Raw genomic sequence first — 16,060 nt, 5'->3', positions numbered from 1 at the left:
TGGTTAACAGCCATTGATGGACCTATCCTTCATGAATTTATCTAGCTCTTTTTGAACCTTGTTATAGTATTGGACTTCATAACATCCTCTGGGAAGGAGTTCCATAAGTTGTCTGTGTGTTGTGCAAAGAAACACTTCCTTTAGTTTGCTTAAAACCTGCTACTACTAATTTAATTTGGTGACCCCCTAGTTTTTGTGTTACGGAAAGGGGTAAATGACTCTTCTTTATTCACTTTTTCCACATCTGTCATGATTCTATAGAGCTCTATCATATCCCCCTTAGTTGTGTCTTTCTAGCCTGAAAAGTCCCAGTCTTTTTAATCTCTCTATATAGGCAGCCGTTCCATACCCCTAATAGGTTTTGTTGCCCTTTTCTGAACATTTTCCAATGCCAATATATTTTTTTGAGATGAGGTGACCACATCTGCATGAAGTATTAAAAATGTGGGAGTACCAAGATTTATATAGAGGCAATAAGATATTCTCTGTCTTATTCTTTATCCCTTTATTAAAGATTCCTAACATTCTGTTTGCTTTTTTGACCGCCGCTGCACACTGAATGGATTTTTTCAGAGAACTGTCCACAAGGACTCCAAGATCCCTCTTTTTAGTGGTAACAGCTAATTTAGTCCCCATCATTTTATACATGTATCTGGGATTATGTTTTCCAATATGCATTACTTTGCATTTATCAATGTTTGAATTCATCTGCCATTTTGTTGCCCAATCACTAAGTTTTGTGAGATCTTTTTAAAGCTCTGCTTTGAACTAGGGCTGTCAATTGATGTACGTTAATGCCTGCGATTAACGCTGGGAAGAATTAATGCAGTAATATTTTTAACACGTTAATTGCAGGTGTTAATGCCGTCCTGCCCCTTTGAAGTGCTGCTCCAGTGCTTCAAAGGGGCAGCGCATTAGGAGCCGGGTATCAGCTGGTGTGCCCAGTGATCCCCGGCTCCACGTTGCGCTGCCCCTTTGAAGCACTGGTCTGGCATCAGGGCGGCCTTTCCAAGGGGCAGCACTGCACTGAGCTGGGGTCAGCTGGGGACTCCAGCTGATCCCAGGCTCCCGCGGTGCTGCCCCTTTGAAAAGCCACCACTGCGTTTCAAAGGGGCAGCTGCACTGAGCCTGGGGTCAGTTGAGGACTCCCACTGATCCCGGGCTTCTGCAGCGCTGCCCCTTTGAAACATTGCCGCAGCATTTCAAAGGGGCAGTGCACGCCCTTAATCATGCTATTAATTGTGATTAAATTTTTTAATCGAGCGATTAATCGTGATTACATTTTTTAATTGCTTGACATCCCTACTTTTGACTTAACTATCTTGAGCAGTTTTGTAACATCTATAAATTTTGCCACCTCACTTTTTACCCCTTTCTCCAGATCATTTATGAATATATTGAACAGAAATGGTGCCAGTACATACCTCTGGGTGACACCACTTTTCACCTCTCTCCATTCCAAAAACTGACCATTTATTCCTATCCTTTGTGTCCTATCTTTCAAACAGTTATCAATCCATGAGAGACCCTTCCCTCTGATCCCATGACAGCTTACTTTGCTCAACTGCTTGTAGGGGGACCATGTTTGATATGTGGTCATGGGCTGGCTCCACTACCAGAAGGGGCGGGGTCTGGGATGGAAAGGGTGGGGCTGGGGACTTGCCTCCTCCTGGAGTCATCTCAGGCCAGAGGCTTTGAACTAAAAACACAGCAAAGAGCTCGCAGGCAGCTCCGGCCCCAGCTGGGGTAGTGTTGTGACCGGGAGCCATTTAAATAAGATCTTGCTGCCTGAGTCACTGCCTGGAAATTCAGTGGTGCTGGCAACAGGACATAAATAGAAAGCCGGATCAAAGTGTTAGGTGGGCCAGATCCAGCCCCCAGGCTGCATCTTGTCCAACTCTGCTCAAGAGCCTTTTGTGAGGGATCTTGTCAAAGGCTTTCTGGAAATCTAAGTACACTATCTCCACCGGATCCCCCTTGTCCACATGCTTTTTGTCCCTCTTAAAGAATGCTAGTAGATTGATAAAGCATGATTTCCCTTTACAAAAAGCAATGTTGAATTTTCCCCAACAAATTATGCTCGGCTATGTGTTCAACAATTCTTTTCTTTACTATAGTTTCAACCAATTTGCCTGGTACTGAAGTCAGACTTACCTGCCTATAATTGGTACAAATTAAAAACTGCCATCACACTAGTTATCACCTAGTCATTTGATACAGAAGATGATTTAAAGGATAGGTTACAAACCACAGTTGGTAGGGGTCCGCAATTTCACATTTGAGTTCCTTCAGAAGTCTTGGATGAATGTCAGCAGGTCTTGGTCATTTGTTACTTCTTAATTAGTTCCAAAACCTCCTCTAAGGACACCTCAATCCGAGATAGTTCCTCAGATTTGTCAACTAAAACTAATAGCTCAGGTGTAGGAATCTCCCTCACGTCCTCAGACCAATGCAAAGAATCTATTTAGTGTCTCTGCAATGACCTTATTGTCCTTGAGTGTGCCTTTAGCATCTCAATCATCCAGTGGCCTCACTGGTTGTTTGGCACGCTTTCTGCTTCTGAGGTTCTTACAAAAAATTGTTATTACTTTTTGAGCTTTGTCTAGCTGTTCTTCAAATTCCTTTCTGACCTGCCTAATTACATTTTTACACTTTGTGTGACAGAATTTATGCTCCTTTCTATTTTCCTCACTGGGATTTAACTTCCACTTTTTAAAATGATGCCTTTTTACCTTTCACTGCTTCTTTTACTTGGTCTTTAAGCCACGGTGGCACTTTTTTGATCCTCTATGTTTTTTAATTTAGATATACATTTAAATTGAACCTCTATTATGGTGTCTCTGAAAAGTTTCCATGCAATTTGCACGTATTTCACTTTTGGCACTGTGCCTTTTAATTTCTGTTTAACTAGCCTGCTCATTTTTGTTTAGTTCTGTTTTCTGAAATTAAATGCCACAGTGTTGGGCTGTTGTGGTGTTTTTCCTGCCACAAGTATGTTAAATTTAATTATACAGGTTGAACCTCTCTAGTTTGGCACTCTCTGGGTCTGGAAACATCTGGACATAACCGGCCCTGACAGGATGTCTATATGTAAAGCCCTGTGCAGATACAAAATCTACACGCTCCACAAACATGGCCCGCAGATATCCATGTTCATGGATGCAGATGGCTTCAAAAATATACTGGATGTTATCTGCAGGGGTCTAGCTTTTTGCTTTAAGTGTCAAGTGGCAGCACCCCAGGAATCTCTGTAGCTAACACCCTGGGAGACCTGGCATCTATGCAACATGCTCAACCCATTCTGCTGCTAGCAGATTCCTATAATGGAGTCAAGTAGCCCTGCAACAGCTCTATCTGTCTCATTTTCACTGCAGGAGGTGAACCACCTGAACAGGAAAGGGGACATGAGGCAGCAATGGATGATCAGAGGCACACAAAAATCTAACTGAGCCAAAGGGTCCCAGGCAGGACCATCCTAGCTGCTGCAGGATGGGCAGATCTCAGGGAGAACAGGGCCCTCTCTGCCCAACCAGTGCCTACAGGTCTGACTCTAAACCCCCAGAAGTGACGGATATATATGCACCTCTGTGTCTTTCCTGTTTGTGGAACAACAAGGGGTTAGAGACACTGAACGGCTGCTGCTGTGCCAGGTAATGTCCTGGGAACCACCTCTGGGAAGTCTTGACCCCATGCCCAATGTGATCTGGTCAGCCTTTCCCCACCCAGCGCCCAGCCATGAGCAATAAGCCTGCAGGTGACACCAGCACTTTATACACACTGTGCCTCAGAATCCACCAGCTCGAGGAAAACAGGGCTGTCAGCATAAGATGACCTCATCCTTCCTGCCAAGCTGCTGCGCTAGGGCTGCAGAGGCGGCGCGGCCCGGCCCCTCCAGCAGACAGCAGTGACTTGCTCTGGAGAGCATGGGAAACGAAGAAATAAGTTAAGCCTCGCCTTGCTTTGGCGACTGGAGGCTGCAAATGAGAGGCTGGTGTCTTTCACTGCCAGCCACAACCATGTAAACCAGAGCCACCCAAAGGAGGAAGCACAGATCCCATAGGGCTCAATGCCAGGAAGACATGAGCGCATGCGCACACATTCTTGACTGAGGATTCATCGTCATCTTAGAGGACTTGTTCCTTAGGGTCTAATGAGTGTAGTGAGGTAACATGTTAGCAGGTCACTACTGAGAACCTGGACATCAATCCCTATTTCACTCATAAGTGAAATGAGCTTAGTGGTCTCAGTTGACTCTCCAAGAGATGCTTCTCTACATCACAAACCACAACCTTAATTTGGCAAATCGGTCGCTACTCATGAGGCTGGAACAGCAGAGAGATGAAGGGAGGGGCTTGAGGGGCTGCAATTCAGGATCAAAGGGCATTGAGGGAGCGATGAGTCAGAAGTTCAAAACAGGACAGTGGGGAGAGGCCCTGAGGGGCAGGAGTGAGGAGCATCTGCAGAGCTGTGTGTGGGGAGCCCAGGGCTGGGGTAGCAGGGGGCTGCAGGGCAGGGGGAGGGGCACTGGCAGAGCTGTGTGTGGGGAGCCCAGGGCTGGGATAGCGGGAGGAGGAGGGGTGCAGGGCAGGAAAGAGTGCAGTAATATGTTGCTCTCGCTCTCTTCCAGCCCCACTATCACCCTGTGTGGATATCATAGTTCCTTCTCTTCCAACACAGCTTTGCTCCAGCACACAGTACTCCTGCTAACATGTCCCCACTCCGTCAGCCCTCTATCGTTCCCACTCTTATAAAGCCCTAGTTTACAGGTGTCCCCTCCCTTCCAGTCCCCCTCAATAGGGGCTGACTCACTCATTTCAATCTCCCAGTCCCAGGTAACAGAAAAAGGAAAGCAATTATCACACATCCCCCCTCCCCTCTCAGACAAGAGGAGGCAAAGGATCTGTGAGAATCCCTCATTCATTGCTAGGGCAGGGGGCTGCTCAGTGAAAGCTGATGGGGCAATTCTCTGCCTGTGTGCTGAGCACATCAGAGGCTCACATAATGCTGTGGCCTTTACGAATAGGGGTGCTAAAGCTCAAAGATTTGGGATCTGCTCTTCTCAGTCCTGCCCCACTGTGAAAGCAGCTGTTTTGGGCTGGGGTTAAATCTTGGGGAGTTTCTGCTTGGTTTTCCCCCAACTGCATTATTCCACCTGGGGGAGGGTGTAATCTTCTGAGCTCAGGCACCATGTGATTAAGAGTGTGTCTGAGTGGTGAGAGCACTGGTGACTGGCTCCCACGACTCCTGGATTCTGTTCCTAGCTTTGACATGCTGTGTGTTCCTAGATGAAACCTTGAGCCCCAACTTCCCGTTCTGTAAAATGGGGGATAATGATGCTGCCCTCTCTTTACAAATGGTTGAGAGACACCCCCTGCCCCCCGGAGTGTTGTAGCAGTTAGCACAATGCTTCAGAGGAACAAACCCTGGATTCAGATTCTTCCAAGCTCAGGAATGCTCATTTATTTCTCTCCAAACTCCCCTCAGAAAGGGTTTCTTCTGTGGGGGAGGGGGAGCAGTGATGTTGCCTTTACAGCTCATGTGGTCAGTGCTCCCAGAAGGCCAGTCTTCAATAACAGGACAAATAGAGAAGCCAGTGAGCTCCCAGTGGCCCTTCATAAGAAGGGACATTCTTCCCCAATCCCATGCTTGTCCCCCTCCACATGCCCTCTGCTCTCTCCTCTCACTGGGAAGGAAAGAGGGCAGCAGACATGGAGACAGACTCCCACAGCTGAGAACAGAGATGGTTGGGGGCTTAAGGGGGCAAATCTAGCCCTGGTGTAACAAGAGGCAGAATGCAGAGCAGCACAGCACAGAAAAAGACCATGTTTCTGCAGGGTACAGACACAGGTACAGAGTTCTTACCTTGAAATGAGCCTTCCCCGGTCTGCTGTTGTTGTTGTTATGATTCCTCTCACAGCTGGTGTGTCCAGGACTCCCTGGAACCCCCTCCTCACCTGGGCCAGCCTCCCCTTGCCAATTGGATAGTGTAATCTTCTTAATAGAGCGGGCTAGCGAGTTGCGGTTGAGCTGGTCCTCCTCGGTGATGCCCTCCTCAGTTGAGCTGGTGCTCCGGAACCCACCTTCAGTGGGCACTGGGCTGGACTGAGCCTGGGTCAAGTAGAGGGGGACACGCTCATTGAGGTTCTGGCACAGGACTCGGTTATCCAGGGCAGCCGTGGTGTCATCAGGGCAGGAACCCGCAGGAAAGTCCCCAGTGCACTTGGGCAGGGAGAGCTTGGTGCTGATGGTAAAGGGCTGGACCTTCCTCACTGTGCTGCCGGACATCCTTCCCCCAGCATGGGCCTTGTGGAGTCCTCAGGAGATATCACAACCCCAAACTCCCCATGTAGCTGCCAAAGGAGAGGGAAGGCAGAGAAGGATCCAGCCAGCAGCCTGCACAGCCTCGGGGCAAGGAAACGACACAGGATTTCAGCTGAACTCCGCCTCCAGAAACAGAGATGGAGAAGCCCCAGTTGGTGCCGTCTAGTCCGTCCCCCAGGGCCCAGGGCCAGATCACTTCCCAGGCCTCTTTCCAGCTTCCTTTGAAATGGCCCAAAACGTGGGGTTTCCAATTGTTCCACAGGGCACCAGTCACAAAAACACCATCCCAGGTCTCTTGAGGAGTGGGGGGGAGGGGAGAGCAAGGGGAGGGATCCCTTCCAGAGTCAGCAAACAGGCGGGAGAGGGAGTGAGAGGAGAAGGGGGGCCAGCGGGGGAATGGGTCCCATCTTCAGAAGATGAGGGAAATGATCCTCGCAGGGAAGGGCTGGAAACGGTGCAGCTCTGCAGAGCTGGGATGGGAAGAGGGGAGTCTGTTCTCAGGCGGGGGGCCTGGCTCCTGCAGAGTGTTGAGCAACTTCCCCCCCGCTCCGGGGCTGACTGCTGGGCTGTATGCTCTCTCCGCCTGGCTGGGTGCACGGCGCTGTCCGGTTCGAGGTCTCAGTCGTCCGCCTTCTTGCGCAAGTTGAGGATGCAGATTAGGCAGGTGAGCACCGCCTCGCGGGACTCCCGGGAGCCCAAGCGGGCCCCTAGGCGCCGGAGCAGCGGCAGGAGGCGCTTGCGAGCCAGGAGCAGCAGGCGGGCGAGGAGGGTGCGCAGCAGCGGCAACAGGAGCAGCGGGGCGGGCATGCTGCGCTCAGGGCGCCGGGCCGGGCTCTGCGGGGCAAACGCACAGAGGGGTCAGCAGCCCGGGGCGCCCGCATCCTGCCGGCGGGGCTCACGCCAAAGTCAGGCCGGCCCGCGGCTCCCTCTCCCCCGCGCAAGCCCAGCCCGTCCGGCAGGCAATTCCTGAGCATGAGGTCATGCGGCTCCCGCGCTCACTTCCAGCCGCGCTCGCCGGGGCTGCGACTGGGGGCCGGGGCGCTGCCCAGCACAGCAGCCCGCCGAGCTGCCGGGGCTGGGATCCCAGCTGCGGCCCGCGCGTCGCCCTGCCCCGCGGCTCTCTGCTGCCCCCTGGCGCAGCGCGCGGCCGGGGGAGGGGGGAGGGATCATCATCTCCGAATGTGCCCGGAGTTGTCCAGGCAACCAGCGCCGGAGGCGATGATGCAATTGGATTCCACCGGCATGGGCGGCGGAGCGGCCCTCGGCAAGGAAACTTCTTCGGGCGCCATGGCAACGGGAAACACGCGGGGGAGGGGGCGCTGCAGGGCCAGCCTGCCCGCTCCCGTCGGCTCTGCACGGCCAGGGCCCCCTCCACCGCCTCCTGGCCCCCGCCAGGCTCCTGCCCCTCGGGGGCTCAGCCTCACCTCTGCCGGGGTCACCTCTTAGCAAGGGTCACGGGGATCTGCTGATCAGCTGCCTGTGTTATACACTAGGACAGCAAATTCCTATTTGCCGGTGTGAGGGAGATCTGGGGGGGGGGGGGATTCTGAACTGTTCTGTGAGTCATACGCCCCGTACTGCTCATGGAAAATCTCCTTTAGGTCTAGTGATGCCTGGGCCTTTAAAGCAAGAGGAGGAGAGTTCTATTCTTGCTTCCCCCCATTAATTTCCCCATGGCCACAGCATGCAGCATAGTAGCAAAATTGGGAGTAGATTTTCTAATACAATGCACAGGGAAATCTGCCCCAAGGGACTAGCAAATGCTACCTACCAGGAATAGATCTTTGGCCACCCATCTGATATATTTCTGTGGCCCCTACTAACACAGTATTTGAGCACTTCACAAGCTTTAGTGTCTTGTTCCTCACAACATCCTATGAGGCAGGGCTACCTCCCCACATTATAAATGGAAGGACTAAGGCCCACACTCAGGCTACGTCTAGACTGCACTGTAAAATCGAAAAAAGATACACAATTTGTGGTATGCAAATTGCATATTTTTTTATTTAATTTCGAAAGAGGCTATTTTGAAACTTGGTGCATCTACACAGCACCAAATTTCGAAATAAAGTAATCTTTCAAGCCATCCCTTATTCCTTGTTGAATGAGGTTTACAGAGATGGTGAAAGAGCGAGTCCGCTATTTCGAAATTTTTTCCGAAACAATGGATGCGTTCCTTGGATGCTGCATTGCTATTTCAGGATACTTCCGGTATCCCAACATAGCAGTGCAGTCTAGACATAGCCTCATACAGGAAGTCAGTGTGAACTGAACCTAGGACCATTTAGTTCCTAGCTAGTAAGTACCCTAACCCCTGGACTATCCTTACTTATATCACTTTTAAAAGTGGTCACCAGTGACTGAAAGCTTCATGTAGGCAGTGTACAGCCTAGTGCAGGTCTCATCATCTCTCATGAAGAATAGGGAACATGCTAGCTTAGTAAAGCACCCTGTACATTTATAAATCATAGAACTGGAAGGGACCTCGAGAGGTCATCAAGTCCAGTCTAGTGCCCTCATGGCAGGACCAAGCATGATCTAGATCATCCCTGACAGGTGTTTGTGTAGGGATAACATATTAATGTATTGAAAATAATTCCTCCAAATGGAAGTGACTCCCCATAATTTGTTCCCCACAACTTAAAGTGTTTAGATTTATTATTAATTCTCCTTCTTATTATTATTATTTGTTAAGATTGTTAAATGTTTAGATTTATGATTATTATTGCCCCTTTAGAATATAATGTATTAGCTCATGTAACTTAGAACTGTTAAGAATATAATCCTATGTAGCCAGAAACAGCCCCCCCCCCCCCCCCTGTGCTCCAGGGCATGCTCAAGCTTGTGCAAGGGGCTGCTTGAAATTGACATTGCAGAGATACATTGTAAGGATGCATTGTCAAGCCACTAACTCTGCTATGGGAGCCAAGCCCTGTAATTAACTAAGGGCATTGTTACATAATTCACACCTGTTCTCTTTAAAACATTGTAACTTTACTCAGCACTCAGAGAATGTTTTAAGCAATACCACCCAGAAACTTTTGTAACTACAACTTTTATTATTATACAAAATACTGTATGAATGTATGAGAGAGTGCTTGGATGATGAATGAATGGCTCTGAGAGGTGCCAGCCTGAGAATACAGCAACAAAGGGCTGAAGAAGGCGTCAGGTGCCAGTGCAACCAAAAGGTGTCAAGTGGAGAAACTGGAGGTCCACCCGATGAGATCACTGATGAGCACCTGGCAGCCACCCTGGAGACATCAGCATGATACAGCAATTTCCATAGACTGGCATAGGAAAAAATTCCTATAAGAACTGGACTAAAAAACTATGGAATCAGAGTCCAAGGTTCTGCTGCCAGCCTACCAGGAGCTTCAGATGCGCATCTGATCAGGACTTCGCTCCCCACTACCATCACTTGTGTACAGAGTACCTGGCCAGTATTCTGTCACAAGCAACTTCCAGGCTGGTAACTATACACAGAACTTGAATGAATAGATGTATAAATGAATGGTTTATATATATATATATAAGTGTATAAGGGTTAAGTAGTGTTAGGAATAAGTAGTTAAACAACGTTGTTTGCTTCTATCTTTTCTTTATTTTTCATTATTATCTTTACAATAAATGTGGCTTTTTGCCTTATCCCCCTCATAAGATCCTGCTTGCTTTTATTTGGTACAACATTTTGGTGGAGAATGCGAAAGGGGGAATATTGGTAAAAGAGCCTCAGGTATTGTGGACATTGGTGTGCACACAGCTGACTCTACAGAGAGCAGTTCCATTTTTTTTTTCTTTCTTTTTCTTTTTCTTTTTTTTTTGGTTAACCAAAGCCTGCTGACCTCCAGAGGGTAGAGGCTTCACAAAAGAGCTCATAATAAAGAGAAGCTACGGTTATTTATTGAAATAATCTAGGCTGTGTAACTAGAAGCTACAATTATTGAAATAATTTAGGCTGTAAATAGAAGCTACGATTATTCATTGAAATAATCTAGGCTGTGTAACTTGAAGCTACGATTATTCATTGGAATAATCTAGGCTGTGTAACTAGAAGCTACAATTATTGAAATAATTTAGGCTGTAAATAGAAGCTACGACTATTGAAATAATCTAGGCTGTGTAAGAAGCTACAATTATTAAAATAATTTAGGCTGTAAAAAGAAGATACGATTATTAATTGATAGTCTAGGCTGTGTCACTCGCTGCAAGGGTTCAGGGGTGATAAAGGAAACTACACAAGTATTAAAGATGTTTAAGAAAAGTCCAGGGAAAGCGGTCTCAGAGGGAGGAATAAAGTTTGAAGGAGCTCAAACCTCACCTTTTATAAAGAAATAACACTCTTTAAACAAATCCTTCAGAGATATGGGCACAAGTCCCTGGACTGGACAAGCCCTTGAAGATGTTTGTAATATTTTGGACCTAGAGGATAGATTGGCACAGTATATCCTCATGTACAGACCTTCTAATGCTGCCAAAGAAGATGCAGCAGCAATTTGTATATTATGGGAGGCATGTAATAACAGTTACCTCCACTTAGCTACCTGCAAAGAAAAAAAAAATCTCTCTCTGCAGAAAAAGCTAAACCCAAAAGAAAAAGGGAAAAGAAAACACAGATTCAGTTTGGCTCCTATAAAACCTGTAATAAGGTGTTCCTCAAATTAACTAATTATAAAAATTCAAATAGGAAACTGCAAAATGTAAAAGCCTCTGCTGCAAAAGCAAAAAGTTGGAAATGTCTGTCCCTCAGTACCCAGACACAGTTAGAGTCCCTTAAGGATGGGTACTGAAAGTTAAAGTAGCACTCTCAAAGTTTTCAGGGATATGCTTAAGGAAAAGAACCAGGAGGTGTGGGGTTTAGAGAACAAGGCCACCCTCCTTGCTAAACTGGTAATGGGACAAAGCCTGTGTCCATGGAAAAGGGCCATTCATCAAGAAAAAACAGGATCAGGCCCAGACAAGCAGGCAGGCAAAAAATAGATTGAAGGCCTTGTGGTAGAACTAAGAAAAAGTAGTAAGTACAGGTACTGTAAATCTAAATCCTTAAAACAATACTTACAAAAAGTAATATCTGAAACAAGGCCAGTTCTCATTAAGAAATAAGAAAGTGTTTTAAGAAAGAAAAAAAAACACAGAAAAGTTAACTCTACAAAGTCTGAAGGAAATTGAGCAGTTGTGAAAATGCTAAAATGTTATAGGAAAAGAATTCTTGGTTTCTTTGCAGCCATTCTGAAGGAAAAAGGGGCCCTTTTCCAAAAGAGTGTCTGTAAATAATCCAGGCAAATTTAACTAAAAAACTTCAAGAGGGTACTATTGGGAACTTAACTACCCCCAAATAAATAAAAGTAAATGTAATCTTTGTACAGGAATGTAAAAATAGTGTTAAAAATATTCAGAGAATATATGCATGTATCTGTGTGTAAATATAGTGTAAATAGTAGGTGAAGTTTTTAAGATCCAGAACTCCTGTTTTGTAGATTAGTAAACTGTTTTGTATGCTTAAAACAAATTGGTTTGTTAAAACTCAGTGAGCATAAAAAAGTTACACCCAATGCAAAAATTAATAAGGCTAAATAACATTATAAACAAAGAATGCACATTTTCCTGTGACATGCAATGTATATTGTAGAAGGAGGTAAAAACTGGAAACAAATCAAAATCCTGTGAAGGCTCCAGGAGCCACAACAGGTTGTAATTTCCTTTTCAGGTTGCTGTGTGAGAAAGCAGAACTTAAAGTAAAAACTCAAAACTGTAAATCTCTGGCAAAAGTTATTGTGTCCCTTTTTAAGACAAAGCTACAAACAGCTTTTAATCTAAAAGCAAGCCAGAAAGTGTCTGTGGTGCAAATGCCCTAGCTGGCAGCACCAAAAAAATAAAAACAAAACAAAAAAAAAATGTTTGCAGGTAAATAAATAGTTTGATTAGCAAACTACCTGAGACCAGAACAAAAAGGGGTCTGCATATGAAAAAATTTCAAGATGGTTTTAAACACACTGGTCTCAAAGCTAAGTTGTCTAAATAAAAGGCATGCTATCACAGGATACTTAAACACCTATTGGTAAGATCCACAGGGCTACTTGTTGTTTAATGCTAATGTTCATAAGTAACCCTGTAATATGTACATGATTTTCTTTTTAAAAAAAGAAAAACCTTTAAAATGTTAAAATAATCATTGGAAACACATCTCACACTTAAAACCCTCCCAACATTATAGTAACAATGCTTCTTGGCTACTCTCTATTCATAAACCTAACACAGCAGAAACTTACTAACTTAGTCTGCTGTATAAGAGGAAAACTAAAGTACACCTCCTAAATTTAATAATTACACAGTGGGGTAATTCACCCACAAGAAGGGGTAAAAACCATTGAAACCTGTTTTGCTACAAAACAAAAATATTTAACTATAGGAGTAATTGTAAGCAAAGAGACATGATAGCATATCTGTAAAATAAAAAGAGAAAGTATGTAAATAATAATGCCACCCCCAAAGGGGTAGAAGTATGTTCTTGTTTTGTCTTTCAGAAAATCAGAACAAGCTGGTACCAGCTAAATACCCTACAACACCATGGATGTATTGTTGCAACAAAAATTGTTTTATGTTTTGTGTTTGTCTCATGTCTGTCTGTCTGTCTAACTAACTAGTATACTGTGTTAAAGATAATCTGCCCTAGGCAGGAAAGGTTCAATAAGCATTAAACATGTTAACTGCATTTAGAAAAACCCAGTGTGGATGGCTGTGGAGAAATCTCAAAGGGACTAATAGTTGTTTCAGAAGAGGCAGAATCAGCCAGGGAATTGGAGCAGTCTGGCAACCAAGTGACTGGGTATGACCAGCTTGCTGGGAAGTCAGTGTGTTTGGGACAGGAGTGTTCCCAGGCAGGGGAGGCACACCCAGCCAGGCCTTTTGTCTTTGAAAGAGGGAGTTTTGCATTTGAAACCACAGGGCAATGGGGCAAGACCTATGTGGCCAAGGAAGGCTGCAGATTTTTCAACCTAAAAACCCAAAATTGTCAGCGTACACTTGGGATAAATTTGTTCCTGCTACTTATGCTAACTTTCATGACCACTGTACTGCAGTTACTAAGAATGTAACAATGTTCAATGTGCAGGATTTTATACCAAAACCCTGGAAATGGTTAAAAAAAAATGTACCCAAAAGCACATTGTATGTTCAAAAGCCTTGTAACACTGGTATTTTACTGTTCGTACTTGTAACTAGTGTTGGAGCTTCTCACCTAAGAAAGGGGAATCCAAAATTGGTGTGTGATGTAAAAAGGGAAACTGAGGCACACCACCAATTTTGTTTTCAGGGCTAAATGCAAAGATGCCTACACTATGTGGGATAAGAGCACATACATTAATGCACTGTTAATTGGGTTTCAAACTGGTGCCCAAGCTGCCCTGGATAAAATCACTTATTTTCTCTCACTCTGGGCAAAGTCACCTAACCTGAATAAAATATATATATATATATATATATATTTGTTACATTTCAATCACAAACACATGTTGCCTCACAATACCTTCTTTTAAACAAGTTAAATAGAAAGTGACACTACGAGTATACCAGATATCGTAGTGTCAAAAGGGGGAGTATGTAGGGATAACATATTAATGTATTGAAAATAATTCCTCCAAATGGAAGTGACTCCCCATAATTTGTTCCCCACAACTTAAAGTGTTTAGATTTATTATTAATTCTCCTTCTTATTATTATTATTTGTTAAGATTGTTAAATGTTTAGATTTATGATTATTATTGCCCCTTTAGAATATAATGTATTAGCTCATGTAACTTAGAACTGTTAAGAATATAATCCTATGTAGCCAGAAACAGCCCCCCCCCCCCCCCCCTGTGCTCCAGGGCATGCTCAAGCTTGTGCAAGGGGCTGCTTGAAATTGACATTGCAGAGATACATTGTAAGGATGCATTGTCAAGCCACTAACTCTGCTATGGGAGCCAAGCCCTGTAATTAACTAAGGGCATTGTTACATAATTCACACCTGTTCTCTTTAAAACATTGTAACTTTACTCAGCACTCAGAGAATGTTTTAAGCAATACCACCCAGAAACTTTTGTAACTACAACTTTTATTATTATACAAAATACTGTATGAATGTATGAGAGAGTGCTTGGATGATGAATGAATGGCTCTGAGAGGTGCCAGCCTGAGAATACAGCAACAAAGGGCTGAAGAAGGCGTCAGGTGCCAGTGCAACCAAAAGGTGTCAAGTGGAGAAACTGGAGGTCCACCCGATGAGATCACTGATGAGCACCTGGCAGCCACCCTGGAGACATCAGCATGATACAGCAATTTCCATAGACTGGCATAGGAAAAAATTCCTATAAGAACTGGACTAAAAAACTATGGAATCAGAGTCCAAGGTTCTGCTGCCAGCCTACCAGGAGCTTCAGATGCGCATCTGATCAGGACTTCGCTCCCCACTACCATCACTTGTGTACAGAGTACCTGGCCAGTATTCTGTCACAAGCAACTTCCAGGCTGGTAACTATACACAGAACTTGAATGAATAGATGTATAAATGAATGGTTTATATATATATATATAAGTGTATAAGGGTTAAGTAGTGTTAGGAATAAGTAGTTAAACAACGTTGTTTGCTTCTATCTTTTCTTTATTTTTCATTATTATCTTTACAATAAATGTGGCTTTTTGCCTTATCCCCCTCATAAGATCCTGCTTGCTTTTATTTGGTACAACATTTGTCTAACCTGCTCTTAAAAATCTCCAATGATAGAGATTCCACAATCCCCCTAGGTCAGTGTTTAACCACCCCGACAGTTAGGAATTTTTTCCTAATGTCCAACCTAAGGCCCAACCTAGTAACACCTGCCAAAGAGAAGCTGAAGGATCTGACCCCACACCACCAGCAAGAGGAGCTCGATTAACAGTAGCTCTGCCCTGAACTCTGTATATGACAATCAGCCTTACCGCAAACTCAGCAACAGTTTTCCCCTTGGGCAGCTCTCACTCTCAAGAAGGCCTGTATGTGGGAAAAAATCTAGGAAGACAAGAAAAATACTCATAGTAAAGTAGATCCCCTTTTCTACAAAGAGGCATAGTCTGTGCCCCATGGTCAGATTTGGGAGCTTGCCCCAGCAAACACTTTGCTACCTTGAGTAGCCCACCGCAGCCTGTGGAGTAACCCAGGGAAGAATTAAATCCAAAAATTGATCTTATACACAGCAATGGCTTCTTTAATGGCTCAGTGCCAACAGTCTTGATTTTGACTGTCCACATCTTCCCCCTGCCCCCATGCTCACAGTCTGCTTGCACTCAGCTCCCTTCTCAGAGCAATGAAAATACCCAGCTCCAAACACCACCTCTTCATAGTTATGCCAGGGTGATGTTATGGTGGCAGAGAAATACCCTGTCTCCCCAACAAACAGCCCTAGTCTGCCTCTTTTGAGTGTCCTATGGAGCAAGGGTGCCAAAAGGTGCCCCTGCCTTGGATCAAACCTGTCCTGGGATGCACCCCAGAGCTCTGGGGCTCCAGCACTGAGATTCCAAATGGAAATCAACCTTAGAGGACTCATGTAGATCAAGTGGCTCTTACAGTGGTTGGAATTCTTCCTTCTCTGGGATTGCTTGGGCAACGTCCCTGGATCTTTCCCCAAAGAGGAGCCTTCACTGCCCAGCTCCCCCTGACAACCTGACCTGTCTCCGGCACTAACAGAAATAATGTCCCCAGCAATGCGAAACAACCAAAATTCCC

General features: G+C 45.3%; 1 protein-coding gene across 4 annotated transcripts in view; it reads right to left on the bottom strand.

The window, feature by feature from the left end:
- Nucleotides 1-16,060, bottom strand: part of LOC102448657 (uncharacterized) — a 58,695-nt gene extending 42,635 nt beyond the window's left edge. For 3 of the 4 annotated variants that reach the window (XM_075925031.1, XM_075925032.1, XM_075925033.1), the window contains exons 1-3: nt 15,902-16,060; nt 15,277-15,346; nt 5,863-7,155 (exon numbers count right to left, since the gene is read on the bottom strand). In XM_075925031.1, coding sequence (XP_075781146.1) covers nt 5,863-6,285 — 423 coding nt within the window. In that variant the 5' untranslated portion in view covers nt 6,286-7,155; nt 15,277-15,346; nt 15,902-16,060. Of the gene's footprint in view, nt 1-5,862; nt 7,602-15,276; nt 15,347-15,901 lie in introns of those variants that run through there. The other variant, XM_006126516.4, reaches the window with a different exon arrangement.

Source organism: Pelodiscus sinensis, chromosome 3, assembly GCF_049634645.1.
Source record: "Pelodiscus sinensis isolate JC-2024 chromosome 3, ASM4963464v1, whole genome shotgun sequence".
In the NCBI taxonomy this organism is placed as follows: domain Eukaryota; kingdom Metazoa; phylum Chordata; order Testudines; family Trionychidae; genus Pelodiscus; species Pelodiscus sinensis.
Note: the sequence above shows the minus strand (reverse complement) of the source record. Positions and strands in the feature narration are given on the sequence as shown.